Source organism: Marmota flaviventris, chromosome 12 (assembly GCF_047511675.1).
Source record: "Marmota flaviventris isolate mMarFla1 chromosome 12, mMarFla1.hap1, whole genome shotgun sequence".
NCBI classification, from domain to species: domain Eukaryota; kingdom Metazoa; phylum Chordata; class Mammalia; order Rodentia; family Sciuridae; genus Marmota; species Marmota flaviventris.
Window position 1 is genome coordinate 46,716,557 of NC_092509.1, and position 15,438 is coordinate 46,731,994.

Below are 15,438 nucleotides of genomic sequence, written 5' to 3' on the forward strand. Positions count from 1 at the left end.
AATATAAAGGTTTCTTTACAGTTTTTGTAGGTGGATATTTGCTCTATCCTTTTTGTCATCTTTTCCCTTGAATTTCTAGGCTCAACATTGTGTATCTTGATGCCTTATGTCTTGATTATGGCATTTCTTTCTTTGAAAAGTGTTATGGAGGTGGAGGGAAGGAACATGCAACATTTTCCATGCTCTTCATTTGTAAAACATTTCCGAAATCAAGAGTTGAGGTTAAAACAAGTATAAACTGGTGTAAGTTTCCTGTTTTTTTTTTTTTAAACCTTTTTTTCTATTGAGTGAATTTCTATTCTGAATTGGCCTCAGCAGGGTTTGTATTTATTGTTGGTTGCTCCTCGATTGGAAGATGGCGTTGCTATGCTAGGTTGCGATTCTGTGTCTAAAATACAGGCTGGATTCCCCATGAGAAAGGTTCGTGTTGGGTCTCACTCATATCTTAATGTGCCATGAATATCTAATATGTGTTTAAAATTTATTGTTTTGTTTACTTACAATGAGACGCCCTTCTTCCCTCCTTGTGACATCGTGTAGTTAGCATATCTGTTTCACCTGATGTTTCATCAGCTCAGACTGAATGCGGAACCAGTAAAGCTACATCTTTTCTTCCACACCCCATTTTGCTGTGGGATTGTACAGGAACATGGTTTACCAAATGTGTGCACAGTCCTAGTATCATCTCGATCCTTTAACCTGAGGACTCATTCCTTTACCACTGAATCATCTTGCTTCCCAGTGTGCCCTGCCCCCTCCTCCCCAGTTTCCTGCCTTTTCACCGCAAGATCTCAGTTGAACTGCAGCCACTTCTCCACTGGACGGTTGTGGTCTCCTCCTTACCCACTCGAAGTTGTTGTCATTGTTACTCTCCATTTCTGGATACTTGTCATTTTGATCAGGCCCTCCAGTAACTTTAAGTTGTATTGCACACTGTTATTTCCATTTGGGCTTCAAGTCTGCATAAGCAGATATGAATCATTTTCAATCTGAGTTAGTAAAATCATAGTTCACATACTTTGCTGCCTAATTCTCTTTGGGCTTTCTGAACCACGAACACTTGGTCAGTTAGAGGCTTTTATTTTTGGCTTTGTCTTCGGGTTGCTTTTGATGTGGTCCAGATGGTTTGCCCCACTTTATAGGCATCTTGATGAAAAGACTGTTCTCTCATTTGACAGACACAACTCTGGTAATTTTCCTCTTTTACAAAGCATTATGGATTTACTCTTGCCTGTGTAAGAAGTAAATACATTTCTTGACTTCTTTTTCTCCCACCGCTACTTGCTTTTCCTTTTCCCCATCCTATTGAAATGATTGAAAAGATGATTTCTACAATAAAGATGAATTTTGTGGCATTATTCCTACCAAATGGTAAAACCTCTGTGATGGTTTTGGCATGAGTTCTTGGTTGATGCAGTTTTTCTGATTCTGAGCATGTGGCATCCTTGTGTGAAGGATAGCCTTGTTGGCTTTCCAATTCTATAATCTTTTTTCCTTTGTTATTAATAAATCCTTTGAAATAGAAGATGAAAGTATCACAAATTTTAAACAGTAACAGGAACCTGTAAGTGGGAATTCTCTATAGTTTTCTTATGAATAATGTTCATTATATCAAGAACTCTTGGAAAAATTGCTGGGAAAACTAATGCTAAAAGGCTTTAAGCCAAGGTCATTAAAAAACAGACACTAGTATGGCAGTATGTATAAACATGGATGTGTAACCATTGTGATCCTGCAATCTGTACACGTGGTAAAAATGGGAGTTCATAACCCACTTGAATCAAATGTATGAAATATGATATGTCATGAGCATTGTAATGTTTTGAGCAACCAATAAAAAAATAATAATATGTAGCATATTATGCTAATTAACAAAACCCTGTGTGTTGATTAAAGATATAGGGATGTTCCCTGTGGAATTAAAAAAAAAAAGAACTCCTTGAGATTCATTATATTGCTGTTTTTGCAACCATCTCTGAATGTGGCTAAGATTTTCTTAGTTTGGCAAAAAAGAATGAGGATAACTATGCTTGTATTTATAAAATATTGATTCTATATCTAATGAACTTGTTTCCACTGTTAGTATAAGAGTTAAAGGCACAGAGATCCAGAGGGATTAAATAGTTTGGATGAACAATTGTTGTTGGACACATTCTCAGTTAAGTGTTTCAGTATGACAGCACAGGTGTGCTATAGTTGATCACCTCCAGTGTGTTTATGATATCCAACACAGGTAGTCTGCAGGGAAGTGAAAGTTATTTATCATCATCTCTAAAATGATTAATATTATATTTCTGCATCATTTGGAGGATTTTTTAAGATGAATCCACAATTATTTTAGTGTGTTTAGTGTTAATGGCAAAATGATTGGTTACCTGGAGCCTTGTTAGGATTTTGATATAGAATGACAATCCTGTATTGCCATACAGTTTATGTAAGCTAATATGGTCAGTACATTGTGAACATATAATATTGATACCCCCCAAATTATTGATGTTGCTTGCAAATACATGTCACACTTTTATGTTGAAAGTTATTAAGCTGTTTGAAGACAGATAATTTTGTCATTTCCCATGTCCTCTCTATTGTCAGGGGTGTGTGACCACATTCTTCATATCTCATCTCTCTACTGTTTACCCAATACACGGGGACCATCATTGCCTATCTTTAGTGCCTATGTGAAATCCTTTTCCCCCTTAACGCATTTCAGCAGGATAAACTTACATTTTGTAACATGTGTACTTAATGCTTGGGCCTAGTCACATAGTTAGCATTTAGTTTGGAACTTATTTTCAACAAAGTGAGTCATCATTTTTACAAATAACTCCAAATAGTCAATTCTCATTCCAGTCCTTGTTACTAGTCCATTTTCTGTTGTTAAAACAAAATATACAAATTAGGGTAATTTATTTAGCGTACAGATCTGGAGGTCTTAGGAACATGGTGCCAGCATCTCCTTAGTTTTGGTGCACAACATGGCGGATGGTATAAGGGTGGGATTACTTGCAAGAGGGAGAGAGCACATGGTGAGATACGAAGGAAGAGAAATCCAGGGGCCAGGCTTGCTCCTTTAATAATAACTGACCTGGCCCTCAGGAACCATATTGATCCCTTCTGAGAGTGTGTCTAGGACTTAATTCTCTTCTGCCAGCTGTAGCTTCCTGGGCAGCCCCAGATGGCCCTGGGGAGTGTCCTGGACTCAAACTGCTTCCAGGCACAGGGAGCAAGAACCCGTGAGACTGTGCCTCCTGGTCAAGTCTAGATTTGGGCTCTTGCAGTGGCATCCCACTCCCCGGCTGCCACCGCTTGGAAAGTCCTTACTGTGCCATGACCGGTTCGCACACGTGGCAGCCACCATGCCGATTTACACACCATCCGGTAACAAAAAGTGTTCAGTAATAGCCTTTTGCTGCAACTTTTTTCCTGATAATCCTTCTTCTTTTGAACTTTCTTTTTCTTTCTGACTAGAGTTCCTGGGCTTTTATCAACACATGCCCTAACTATTCTTGGTTCCACTGGGGTGCCTCCTTTCCTTAGTAATTTACTTAATACCCCTTCTATATTTTTGTCACAAAGACAATACAACATTTCAAGACAAAACAAGACACAAACATACTGTATCAATCTTCTCCATTTTTTTGAAATGGCCATTTTTCCTCTCGCCCTATCTGCCTAGGGACGAGCAGATTTGCTCCTGTCCTATCTAGGGACGGGCAGCTTTTTTTTTTTTTTTTTTTTCTCGTCACTTACCCACGAGTGTCCCGGGGCTCCCCGTACGGGCCACCATCTGCCGCAGTCCGGCTGCAGCAAAATAATGGGGGGGGGGGGTGACGAGGAACTTGTGTAGATTGATACAGCAGGAGTGGGAGCCGTTTATTGTAGGACCCGAGGGGTATATATATTCCACACAGCTTATCTAATTAACATAAAATAGATACAGCAGTCAACCAATAAGGAATCTCCACACTTAATGGCTCGCTGGCGTTACTTCACAAACCACTCCCTCTGGCAAAATGCCAGGCACCATCCAGACTTGTTTACAGACCTTAACAATTGGCTAACTTCACTTAGCATTATATTTTCCAGCTCCATCCCTTTATCTGCAAATGCCATGATTTTACTCTCTTTTAATGCTGAGTAATGTTCCGTTGTGTGTATAAACCAAAGTTTCCCTATCCATTCATCCACTGAAGGACATCTAGATTCATTCCACAGTTTAGCTATTGTGAATTGTGCTGCTATAAATATTGATATGGCTGTGTCCTATAGTATGTTGTTTTAAAGTCCACCACTACTGCTGGCTAATACCTGAGACCAGGCCACCGTCCCCTGGTGCCTGGATCACTCCATTGACCTTCCAGAAAAGCTCTCAGATTCCACCCCTGACTTCCTGCAGTCCACATTCCATTCAGTAGCCTTCTGTCCTGTAAGTCAGATCTTTCCACTCCTCAGTGCACATCCCTGCCAGGCCCTATCGATCCCTGCTCTGCCCCTACCCGCCCCATGGCCTCTCTTGCACCACCTCTTGTGCTCCCTTTTCTGCAATCATGCTGGTTATGTTGCCCCTTTTCCTTAGTGCCTTGTCCTGAAAAAAAAAATCTTGTTTTAAAAAAATTTCTGACAATTCTACTGAGAATTCAGATTCCCTCAGATTGCCTGTGTGGCCAACCACTGTACCTTTGGGCCTGTGCTCCTTTGTTGCCTTCTCCTTGTGGCCCACCCGGGCTACTTTACACATCACTGCTGTTAGCTGTCCACTGAGCTCTTGGGATCCACCTTATACTGGGCTACTGTTGTCCTTTGCAATTAATGCTTCTTGCCTTGCCACACATGACGTGGTTTACGCAGGATGCCTTTTACAGTTTCAAAGTTTTTCAAAGTTTTTTTTTCCCCCCAAATATTCTGTGAAATCTTCCTCTGCTACTTTTGTGATTTCACAAATTGTTTGAAGTATTTGATCCATCTATACTTTGGGTCTCAGATAAGCCATTCCATTTTTCTCTTGTAGGTAGCTTCTGAAGATATTTTAGTAGATTAACATGATAGGATTATTACAGGAAGCACAAGCCAGAGCTGAGTTTTAAGTTTTGAATATGCTACTTACTAGGGTAAATATGTGTTCTTCTGGAACATGGAGATGTAATAGCACTAAATGAGATAACCCCTGAAGCACTTACTAAGTGTCAGAGCTCTGCAAATATGATGCATGATCAATGCTACTGGGGATTGCTACTGGTAATAATTATTGCTTAGTATTATCTTAGGAAGCTTTATCAGTTGCTGGTGGAGGGTAGATTAAAGGGGAGAGAGGATAGAAACAGGCATAATTTTTAACAGCTAGTTTTAGTAGGCAAAATGAAAAATTAATGGGGGTCTGCCTATGATGATGAGACTTTTACTTTCAGTTACAAATACTGTGATAAAGTCCAGTGGGTGAGTAATCTTAAAAAGGTAATGAAATAGGGCTGGGGTTGTGGCTCAGTGGTAGAGCACTTGCCTCACATGCATGGGGCACTGGGTTCAATCCTCAGCACCACATAAATACATAAATAATAAAGGTATTGTGTCCATCTACAACTAAAAAAAAGGTAATGAAATATATAATTTGCACAAGATGATGATACTTTGTGATTAATTTCTGGTTAACTTATTAAAACTCTGGGTGAATTGTTTATTCAACATGTCCTCATGGGTAATGTCAGTATTGTCTGCCTTCCCTAATCCTTGGTGGGATCACACCTATTACTTATACCTATCCTATATAAAGATAGTAAGATTATGATACAAAACAACTTTAGCTCGACAGTACCTCTCTTATCTAAATATTGCAAACAAAAATTGCAAGACAAATTTTTTGAAGTTTTAAAAGCATCAAAAGTATTTAAAACTGCTCATCAATCACTGCCACTGACCTTCTGTCCATTAGGTTGCCCGGAGCTTGGGAAGCCTTAACATATTTGGACTACAAGTTGTCGCAGGGAAAAAGTCTTAAGTCTTTAAGAATAATGGCAGTTGTGTTTATTCTTTAGTGTAACATGGCTACAGGGAAGTTAGACACAGCATATTTAAGTCCAATCAAATAATTCATTACCTCAAAGCCTATAGTTTTTATCTTCAAGGAAAAGTGACAGATTTAAAACATGGTTATAGGGAAGCCAGCTGTAGCACATTTAAATCTGATCAAATAAGTCAGTGAAGTTAAATTAAGATCATAAGTCTATAGAGGACATGGCTTAATGAACTAGCTCACAGAGTGAGTGATTTTGTACTGTACTGGAAGCCTTCTCGTTAGTATTGCTTTTCATGATTACATACAACTAGAATTTGCCATATAAAATTCCTCCAGAAAGAAGAGATGAGGTGACAAGATTTGGTTCCCAAACAGTAGGAGTCAGTGACCTATTTAAAAATCTTCAAACATCTTTGCATCTCTCTGCAATTAGATCCTGTTATCAGTAACAGGAACTAAACTAGCCCCTAAAATTTTTGCCCACTCTGTACTTTGTGTTGTTTTCTCCTGCTTAAGAATTATTTATTATTATTGTTAATATAGTACTGGGAATTGAGGGCCCATATATGCTGGGCTAGTGCCCTGTCACTGAGCTATACCTCTAGCCCCTACTTTTTTTATTTTTTTAATTTGTTCTAATTGATTATGCATGATAGTAGAGTGCATTTTGATACACTGTATACAAATGGAGCACAACTTCTCCTTCCTTGGGCTGGTCATGGTGCAGAGTCACACAGATAGTGTAATCATACATGTATATACGGTAATGATGTCCGTCTCATTACACGGTCCTTCCCATCCCCACAACTCCTCCCCTCAGTCCCCTCTGTCAAAGTTCCTTCATTCTCCCCCCTACCCCAATGTGTATTAGCATCTGCTTATCAGAGAAAACATTTGGCCTTTGGTTTTTTGGGTTTGGCTTATTTTGCTTAGCATGATATTCTCCAGTTCCATCCATTGACCTGAGAATGCTATAATTTCATTTTTCTTCGAGGCTGAATAATATTCCATTTTGTATACATACCAAATTTTCTTTATCTATTCATCTGTTGAAGGGCATCTAGGTTGGTTCCATAGTTTAGCTGTTGTAAATTGGGCTGCTATAAACATTGATGTGGCTGCATCACTGTAGTATGCTGATTTTAAGTCCTTTGAGTATAAACTGAGGAGTGGGGTAACTGGGTCAAATGGTGGTTCCATTCCAGGTTTTCGGAGGAATCTCCATACTGCTTTCCGTCTTTTTTTTTTTAATGTTGGGAAATCATGATCTGTTTTTGTTAATTTTTTAACTAATATGCTTTTGTTAAGAGGCTAATGTTAAAAGAGAGTTCTCTTTTGATCAGATTTATATGAAGGTTCCACAGAGAAACAAACACAAAAGAAGATATGTATATCTAAGTATCCATACACCCACATGCATACATGCACACACATATATATGTGTGTGTATTTGTGAGGGGTGATTCATTATGGGAATTGACTCACTTGTTATAGGAGCTGACAAGTCCCATGATCCACCATCTACAAGCTGAAGAACCAGGAAAGTTGGTGATATAATTCAGCTGGAGGGGGAAAGCTTGAGAAGAGAGGAGCCAGTGTTGTGAGTCTGAAGGCCCGAGAACTAGGGATGGAGGCCAGATGGGTGGGGGCTGCTGGAGATGGAAGACCTCAGAACCAGGAGCTCCCATTTCTGAGATGAGGGCAGAAGACAGTTGTCCCAACTCAAAGAAATGGAATTCATCTTCCCTCCACCTTTTTGTTCCCTCAATGGATTGAATGATGCCTGACCATATTGTTGACTATGGATCTTCTTTACTCAGTCTATTGGATCAAATGTAAATTCTTTTCAAGAAGCACCTTCACTGACACACCCAGAAATAATACTTTGTCAGACACCTAGGCATCCCATAGCCCAGTCAAGTTGACACATAAAATCAACCATCACAAGAATATTCATTTGTCATTTGTTAAACTCAGAACTTTGACTTACTGTCCTTCAACTGAACTCTTCACACTGTTAAAATAAGCAAATGTAAATACAAACCTTTGATTAAATAGTATTTCCCCTTCAAATAAATCCATATTAGTAAAACGTCTACCTTCACTAGTCACTAGATATTTTTCGTTGTATCCCCACTTGCCAAACAACAGAAGGCCATACCAAAACAAAAAGAGACTCCCCCACCCGAAAGAGGCCCACATTCGGTTAAATCAATTTGTAGAAGACTGAGCCAGTTATCACTTCTTTGCCTCTTAGCTTCAGATCTATCCTTCATTGCCTGCTTCTCTTTTGCTGCTGTTATGATGTTCAATTTTGTCATAGAGGGAACTGGAAGGACACTGCAGCAGGAGGACACTTTTTTCCTCATGGTGGTTTTTCATTTGCTTCCTGGGCTGGTTGACAGCACCATGTGAGGGTGTTCAGAGGCACTCACTCTCCTTGTGTTTAGTACCATGCCCAGTGACAGATTCTCAGTGAGTCCCATAGACATTCCCCAGGTTGACTTCTAGGTCCCATGTGCTGATACACCAGAGGGCTATTCCTTGCCTGCTAGCCCCTCAGTTTTATGCACCCCTAGAATGTTTCTGTCTCTTCAGTCCCTGGAGAAGGTTTATGATCTCATACTTGAAGATATTAAAGATATTTTTTTTGGGGGGGGGGCTACCAGGGATTGAACTCAGGGACACTTGATCACTGCACCACATCCCCAGCCTATTTTGTATTTTGTTTAGAGACAGGGTCTCACTGAGTTGCTCAGCATCTTGCTTTTGCTAAGACTGGCTTTGAGCTTATGATCCTCCGGCCCAGCCTTCCAAGCCCCTGGGATTACAGGCATGGACCACGGTGCATGGCCATTAAAGATACTTTTAAAGTTACTAAGTGGTTCTGTTGTAGAGGCAAACTGTAGGAGTATGTGACAAATGAAAAAGTATCAGCTTTAGGCAGATTATTCCTAGTGATAGCATCTTGTAGGTAATAAAATAAATGCTGTCTCTTACACAATTTATCTAGAGGTGAAAATGATATATTCTAACAGTGGAATCAATGATAGGAAGTCATTGTGAAGAGTTTAAATAAAATGGTTACATGAAATGTACAAGTAAGGTAAAAAGACATCTAGACTAATATATCTCACTTTTTAGGGAATTAAAGTATGTGTTCCTAATTAAATTATAATTTAAATGCTATAAGCAAGTGTGAATATTTTATCAACATTGTTAAAAATGAATTGTTTGAATTATTAATTACGTGTAATTGAATAATTAAGATATATTTCCTTGGCAGCCTAATTATGTCTTTATTCAGAAAAAATATTTCGTGTCATTCCTTGGGCAGATAGGAGATCCTTACGTTTAGGATTGTTTTATGCTTGGTCACATCTATAACGTAGTCTGTGTCATTAAAGAGTATGAGAGAGAATGAGACAATGGTTTTTTCTTTTTAGTTGTATCTCCAATGAGTAGCATAGTTCTCTGAATATAAGAGCTCAGCAAGTATTGCTTTTTAGGAGCATAGCTTTTAAATACTTTCTTAGTCTATTTTGTGCAGCTATAACAAAGTACAGTAATTTCCAATGATATTGCTTTCTGTAGTTTCCATTATCCGTGGTCAACTGTAGTCCAAAAATATTCTGTGCAAAATTCCAGAAATAAACTATTCATGCATTTTAAATTGTGCACCATCCTGAGTAGTGTGATGAAACCTTGTCCTGCCCCACCTTGGACATGAATCAGCCCTCTGCCCAGCACATCCACACTGTGTGTACTGCCCAACTGTTAATCACCTTGTGGGCCTTGCCTGTCAGATCCACTCCATGCTATCACAGTGTTTATGCTCAAGTAGCCTTTGTTTTACTCCATCATGGCCCCAAAGCAAGAGAGTATATAGAGGGAGTGATAGTATACATAGGGTTTGGTACTGTTGTGATTTCAGGCATCTGCTGGAGATCTTTGAAAATATCCCCCTTGGATAGGAGGGCATCTTATATTTCAAAGACTGGGTGATTTATGATGAATAGAAATTTATTTTCTCACGGTTCTAGAGGATGGAAGTTCCAACATTGAGGGGACGGTTAGTAAGGGCCTTCTTACTGTGGCATCACATGGCAGAAGAGCAAAAAGAGAGAGACAGAGATGGAGACAGACAGAAAGACAGAACTTAGCCTTTATAATGAACTCACACGATGAGAAACCTGTTCCCATGATGAAGGTATGAATCCATTCATGAGGCCCACATTCAGTTAAATCAATTTGTAGAAGATTTAAATCAATTTGCTGCTGTTATGATGTTAAATTTTGTCATAGAGGGAACTGGAGGGTCACTGCAGCAGGAGGAGCCCTATGGCCTGATCACCTCCCATTAGTCATCACCTCCTAACACTCTTTCTTTGGGGGTTAAATTTTCAAACAAGCTTTTGGAAGGACACATTCAAACCACAACTAAGACTCAGGTGTTACCAACTTTTGTAAAGACTTTCCTTATGTCTTCTTCATTTCTAAGAATCGGCCCCTTCCTTTGCCTCTCACTAATGGACCTGTCTGTGTTTGTCTTCTGTACTATAAACTTCTGAGGATGGGAGCCATGTCTGATGGGTCTTAGATCTTTAGAGCTTGGCACAGTGCCTGATTCATAGGTACTGTGCTTTTCAGAATGAAGCATTCATGACCTTGAATGACTGCAAAATGCAGGCTTTCATTATCACAGTTCTTTATCAGGGACAAAGATGATTTAGGTAAACATTTCAAAGAATATTTCTTGCTATCTAAACTCATTTCTTGCTCTGTGGATATTCAGGTTCAAAAAGATTTGGATTTTGTGACATTCTTCACTACTATAACTCTAGGAGCTGAAAATTAGGAGTCTTTTGAAACATGTCAGAACACAGATCAAGTTTTTTGTGTGGACAGAGATGGATTTTAGGGCCTGTAATATTTCTTTGGAAGTGATTGTGTTGTCTTCATTCAGAATGTGCACACCTCTACCCTGTTATTTTTTTATTTGAGCCATGTTTAATTTCTGGTTGACACTGTTCTATCTCTCTGGCTTTGGTCCTGGTTACCAGATATGGTAGCTGAAGGGCAAGGCTTGCTGTGGTCACTAGGTGCCAGCCTGTGGTAGCATATAAATTACAATTGCATAAAGCCAGTCAAACCCAGAAAACTCAGGTCTATGAGCTTCTGCTAACAGAAAAATTACTATTTTTTTTTAATTTAAGCTTAATATGACTTATTCCACAAAATGGAAGCAGTATTTGGGCAAAGTTAACACTTTCCATATGCAAAAGACTAGGGTGGTTTTATTTCTCAGTGTAGTATTGTATCCAGTTGGAATGTATGACTAAGCTGTTGTTTTTTGACTTTAAACCTTTGAGTTGAAATGGTATTTCATTCTAGAGGAAGGGATATGAAGGAAATGAGAGGATTACCTTTTATCAGGTACCTATTCTGCCAGCCATGACACTAAATGCTGCCACGTGCACTGTTCTGTTCAATTCTTACAATGATTTTTTTAAACCACCATTTCTGTTTTAAGTTAATATTTTATTCTGAGGTAATTGTAGATTCACATGTTGATGGAACAGATGATACAGAGAGACCTCTACCTTTCACCCACTTTTCCCCAGTGATAACCTCCTGCGTAACTACAGCAGAGTTGTGGAGACTAGGAAATTGCCATTGGAATAAACAGCCAGTGGTTTGAATGTGTCTGTGAAAGTTCTTGTATTGAAAACTTTGTCCCCAATGCAATGATGTTGGGAGACTGGACTTCAGAAGAGGTGATCAGGTCATGAGGGCTCTGATCTCACAAATGGACTGATGCTAATGCAAGAGTGGGCTTCTGTAAAAGTGAGCCTGGCCCCCTCTTGCTCATTTGCTCTGACTTTAATGTAAATGTGTATTATTTATATCATTTATAAATTACCCTGTGATATTTTGTGATAGCACCACAGAATGGAAGGACACCCCATTGACTTTATTCAGATTTCACTAGTTTTCTATGTACTATTGTGTGTGTGTGTGTGTGTGTGTAGTTTGTGCGGTTTTACCACTTGTCAATTATTTCTTTCCGCGCCCCCAGTACTGGGGGTTGAACCCAGGCCCTTGTGCATGCTAGGCAGGCACTCTACCACTGAGCTACGCCTTCTGTCATTTCCTTTTAAACACATGAGGGAAACAAGATTCAGATAACTTATGTGAAATGCTCCCAAGTATGGGGTTTGAATCTATGTTTGTTTGATCTGAACTTTTGCTTTTTCAGTAATAATATGATTAATAACAATAATTAGTAATAACAATGACTGGATCTGAGTTACATATGAAACATGTTGAATACTGACCTGTGTAAGTTATATCACAGCTGACTTAGTTATCCTTAATTAAACTCTAACTCATATTACCAAGGATGGGTAATTATTTTTATAACTTCTGAAATCAGTCGTAAAAGAATGAAATTCCACTCTCTTTTAACATGATTTTACATTTTGAACCTCTGACCGTAACTACTGATCTTGAAGCTATGTGGAGGGGGAGAGACGAGACAGAGACACACACACACACATACATACACACATTTTCACACACAGAGAGACCTATGTTGTTATTGAGTTAGGTTGACATACTTTAAAAACAGTTTTACAAAATGGGAAATAAGAGCTGGCTTAGGCAGGATTCCAGGTTTTTAAGGGAATAAATGTAAAGCATCAAAAATATTTAAGAATGTAATTGGGAGAAATGTTTTTTTTTTTTTTTTTAATAGAGTTTTAGCTTTTTGGTGGGATCTAAGTATAGCCCCAGGAATGTTTGAATTTAATCAAATCTCCCAAGTTACTCATCAAACTTTCAAAGTGGTACCTTATGCATTTGCTTGTGAATTATCACTGATTAGCAGGGTGTGATCCTGCTTTAGGAAGATAATAGATCTACTAATCAGCAGCCCATAATATACTATTCTTTGCTAGCTAAATATCTTGTAAAGCTGTCCCCGTGATGAACAGCAGCACTTATTCAGACCCAAAATAACAGCAGTCCCGTGTGTTGCTGGTCCCATGAGGTCTTGGTGTTTTTGTAGACAGCAGACAGAAATAAAAGGAATTTTGTCCTTTTTACCTCATGTAATCCCACTGGAAAATGAAACATGTGCTATGAGTTGATACTGACTTCTGCCAGGTCACCTCCCTAAAGAGTCTCGGGCAAGCGCTGTTGCAACATTTCTTGGACAGGAGTCTGACGGCCTGTGATGGAGATGGATGGTTTGTGAGCATGCTACTGTGGAACACTATGCTACTGTCTGCCCCTAGGAGTCTTCCAGTGAGCAGTGCCATGGGAACCTGTGTCTGCTATTTTAACTCTTTCAGAGGGGAGTTAGGTGAACGTCACGTATCCCCAATTTAGACTCAGTCCTGTGTAGCTTTCTCTTTCTTAATTGTTGACTACAATAATGTAGCACCATGGGCAGATTATTTGGTCTTCCTTAGTAGAACTTGATTTTTGATGTTAGGTTATACAAATATTTTGAAGCTCTATGTTATTAGGAACTCTCTGGACACTGCAAAGCCTTTTTAGTAGACCACTCTATCAATTTTCTGTTCTCCTAAGGAAGTTTTTCCTATTCATGACTCATTTCACTCTTTGGCTAGCAGTGAGGGAAATGTAATAACGATTAAGGAAAGGAATGTATGCGTTTTCTTCTTTTTTCTGAAAACCTGTACACATTTTCTGTCTTGGGTTATGTAAACTTGGATGACTGCAGAATGTTGACAACCGTGAAAGGTAAAAGCTTGTCTGTTAATACATACTTCTTTGGAACTGAAAAATCAAAAAACTTCACTTTGCTTCTTTGGCACAGTGTTTTGCTTGATGACCCAGAATACAAATCCAGTTAAAATGACATGTTCCAGCCGTCATTTACACACACCTTAAGTGAAATTAATGAGATCACTCTAAGATTACGCTTTGTGTTTTATTTTCATTTTATAGGTCTCTATGAGCTGTTGGCTGCTCTGCCAGCCCAGCTGCAGCCACATGTGGATAGCCAGGAAGACCTGACCTTCCTCTGGGATATGTTTGGTGAAAAAAGCCTGCATTCACTGGTAAAGGTAAACCATGCTGATGTCAGATTCTCTTTGCAAAAAACATATGGAAAAATATTTTGAGCGCCATCTAGTAAACCAGAGATCAAATTGTTGCTCTCTGAAAACAAAACAGCCTTGTTTCATTTCACTGACAGGCGTGGAAGTTGTTAAAGATTCTACCAAAAATACATAGATGATTTCACTTAATGGTGGTGATCTGGCTGTGCATACTAATGCAGCAAACATGTGGTCGCCCTTGTTTAGAAAAAGAATATGAAATAGTAGCAGGAAGGTTTAGCCTCCTTCATGGTCAACATTCATGAGCTGGAATTTAACTTAAATAAATAAATGTTCACAGCAAAAATTAGAAGGAATATATTTTCTGAGGTCAAGGATGGCAGCAGTTCAGTAGCCACATTAATTTAAAATAATTTCCTTTAACAAAGTCAACTGAAATTCTAGTAAGCTCTTTTCTTTTATTGGCACAACTCCATTGAAATGGTATTTTGTAGATAAATACACTGAACCTAAATATGAATAAAAACAGTTTTTGGAGACAGTTTTAGTGAAGCATCATGCCATGAAAATGATCAGCCACCAGGAACCAGATCTTGCTTACAGAAACACTGGGAGTGATCAGAACTCTTAAAATAGTAAAATGAGAACAAGAAACTTACTGGAAAATATGTTACTCTTGCTTCTGGAAATATGAATTGCATTTTCTCTCATTTAACTCAAGCTGAAAGAAATTTAGAGACTTACTTGAGTCTGTAGGAGGTAGAAACCTTTGCCTCCATGAAATCTGGACCTATGCTTAATTCAGCTAAATTTGTTATGGTTGTCTGTCATGATAGGAGGCTTTTAATTGATGTACAGTATTTGAAAAGGAGCCACTTCTAGTTGCAATTACATTATGGAACAGAAATATATATAAATATATATATATATTTTTTCTTGTTGTGCAATTTACTGAGATTTGTGTGCTCTGAGTAGTAACAGTTCTCAAGAAGTGAAAGCTGATACATGGCATTTCCCTGGCAATGCATTTAAAGTTTTATTTGTTCATTTATTTACTTTTTCTAATAAGGTAATTGCCAAGGTATCTTTGTGCTCTAAATAATTTTAGGCAGTTTAGTTGCTTTCTTGGGGTTTCTTAGAAATGGTTTTGGGATTACAGTGGATGAAGTTTATGACTTGGTGAGGTAATCATAGAAATATTTCTGTGTTGTATGTATGGGAGTCGAATAGCTATGGATTGATTTATATTGACTTGATCCTTTGATGGGGGAGTAGAGTGTATTTGATTTGGCATCATCATCCCTTGATTATTAAATAAAATGTCCCCAAACAATGGCT

General features: G+C 38.6%; 1 protein-coding gene across 4 annotated transcripts in view; it reads left to right on the forward strand.

Annotated features, from left to right (window-relative positions):
• Window positions 1–15,438, forward strand: part of Mpp7 (MAGUK p55 scaffold protein 7) — a 227,482-nt gene that overhangs the window by 68,145 nt on the left and 143,899 nt on the right. For all 4 annotated transcript variants that reach the window (XM_071599942.1, XM_071599943.1, XM_071599941.1 and 1 more), the window contains one exon: window positions 13,988–14,106. In XM_071599942.1, coding sequence (XP_071456043.1) covers window positions 13,988–14,106 — 119 coding nt within the window. The remainder of the gene's footprint in view (window positions 1–13,987; window positions 14,107–15,438) is intronic.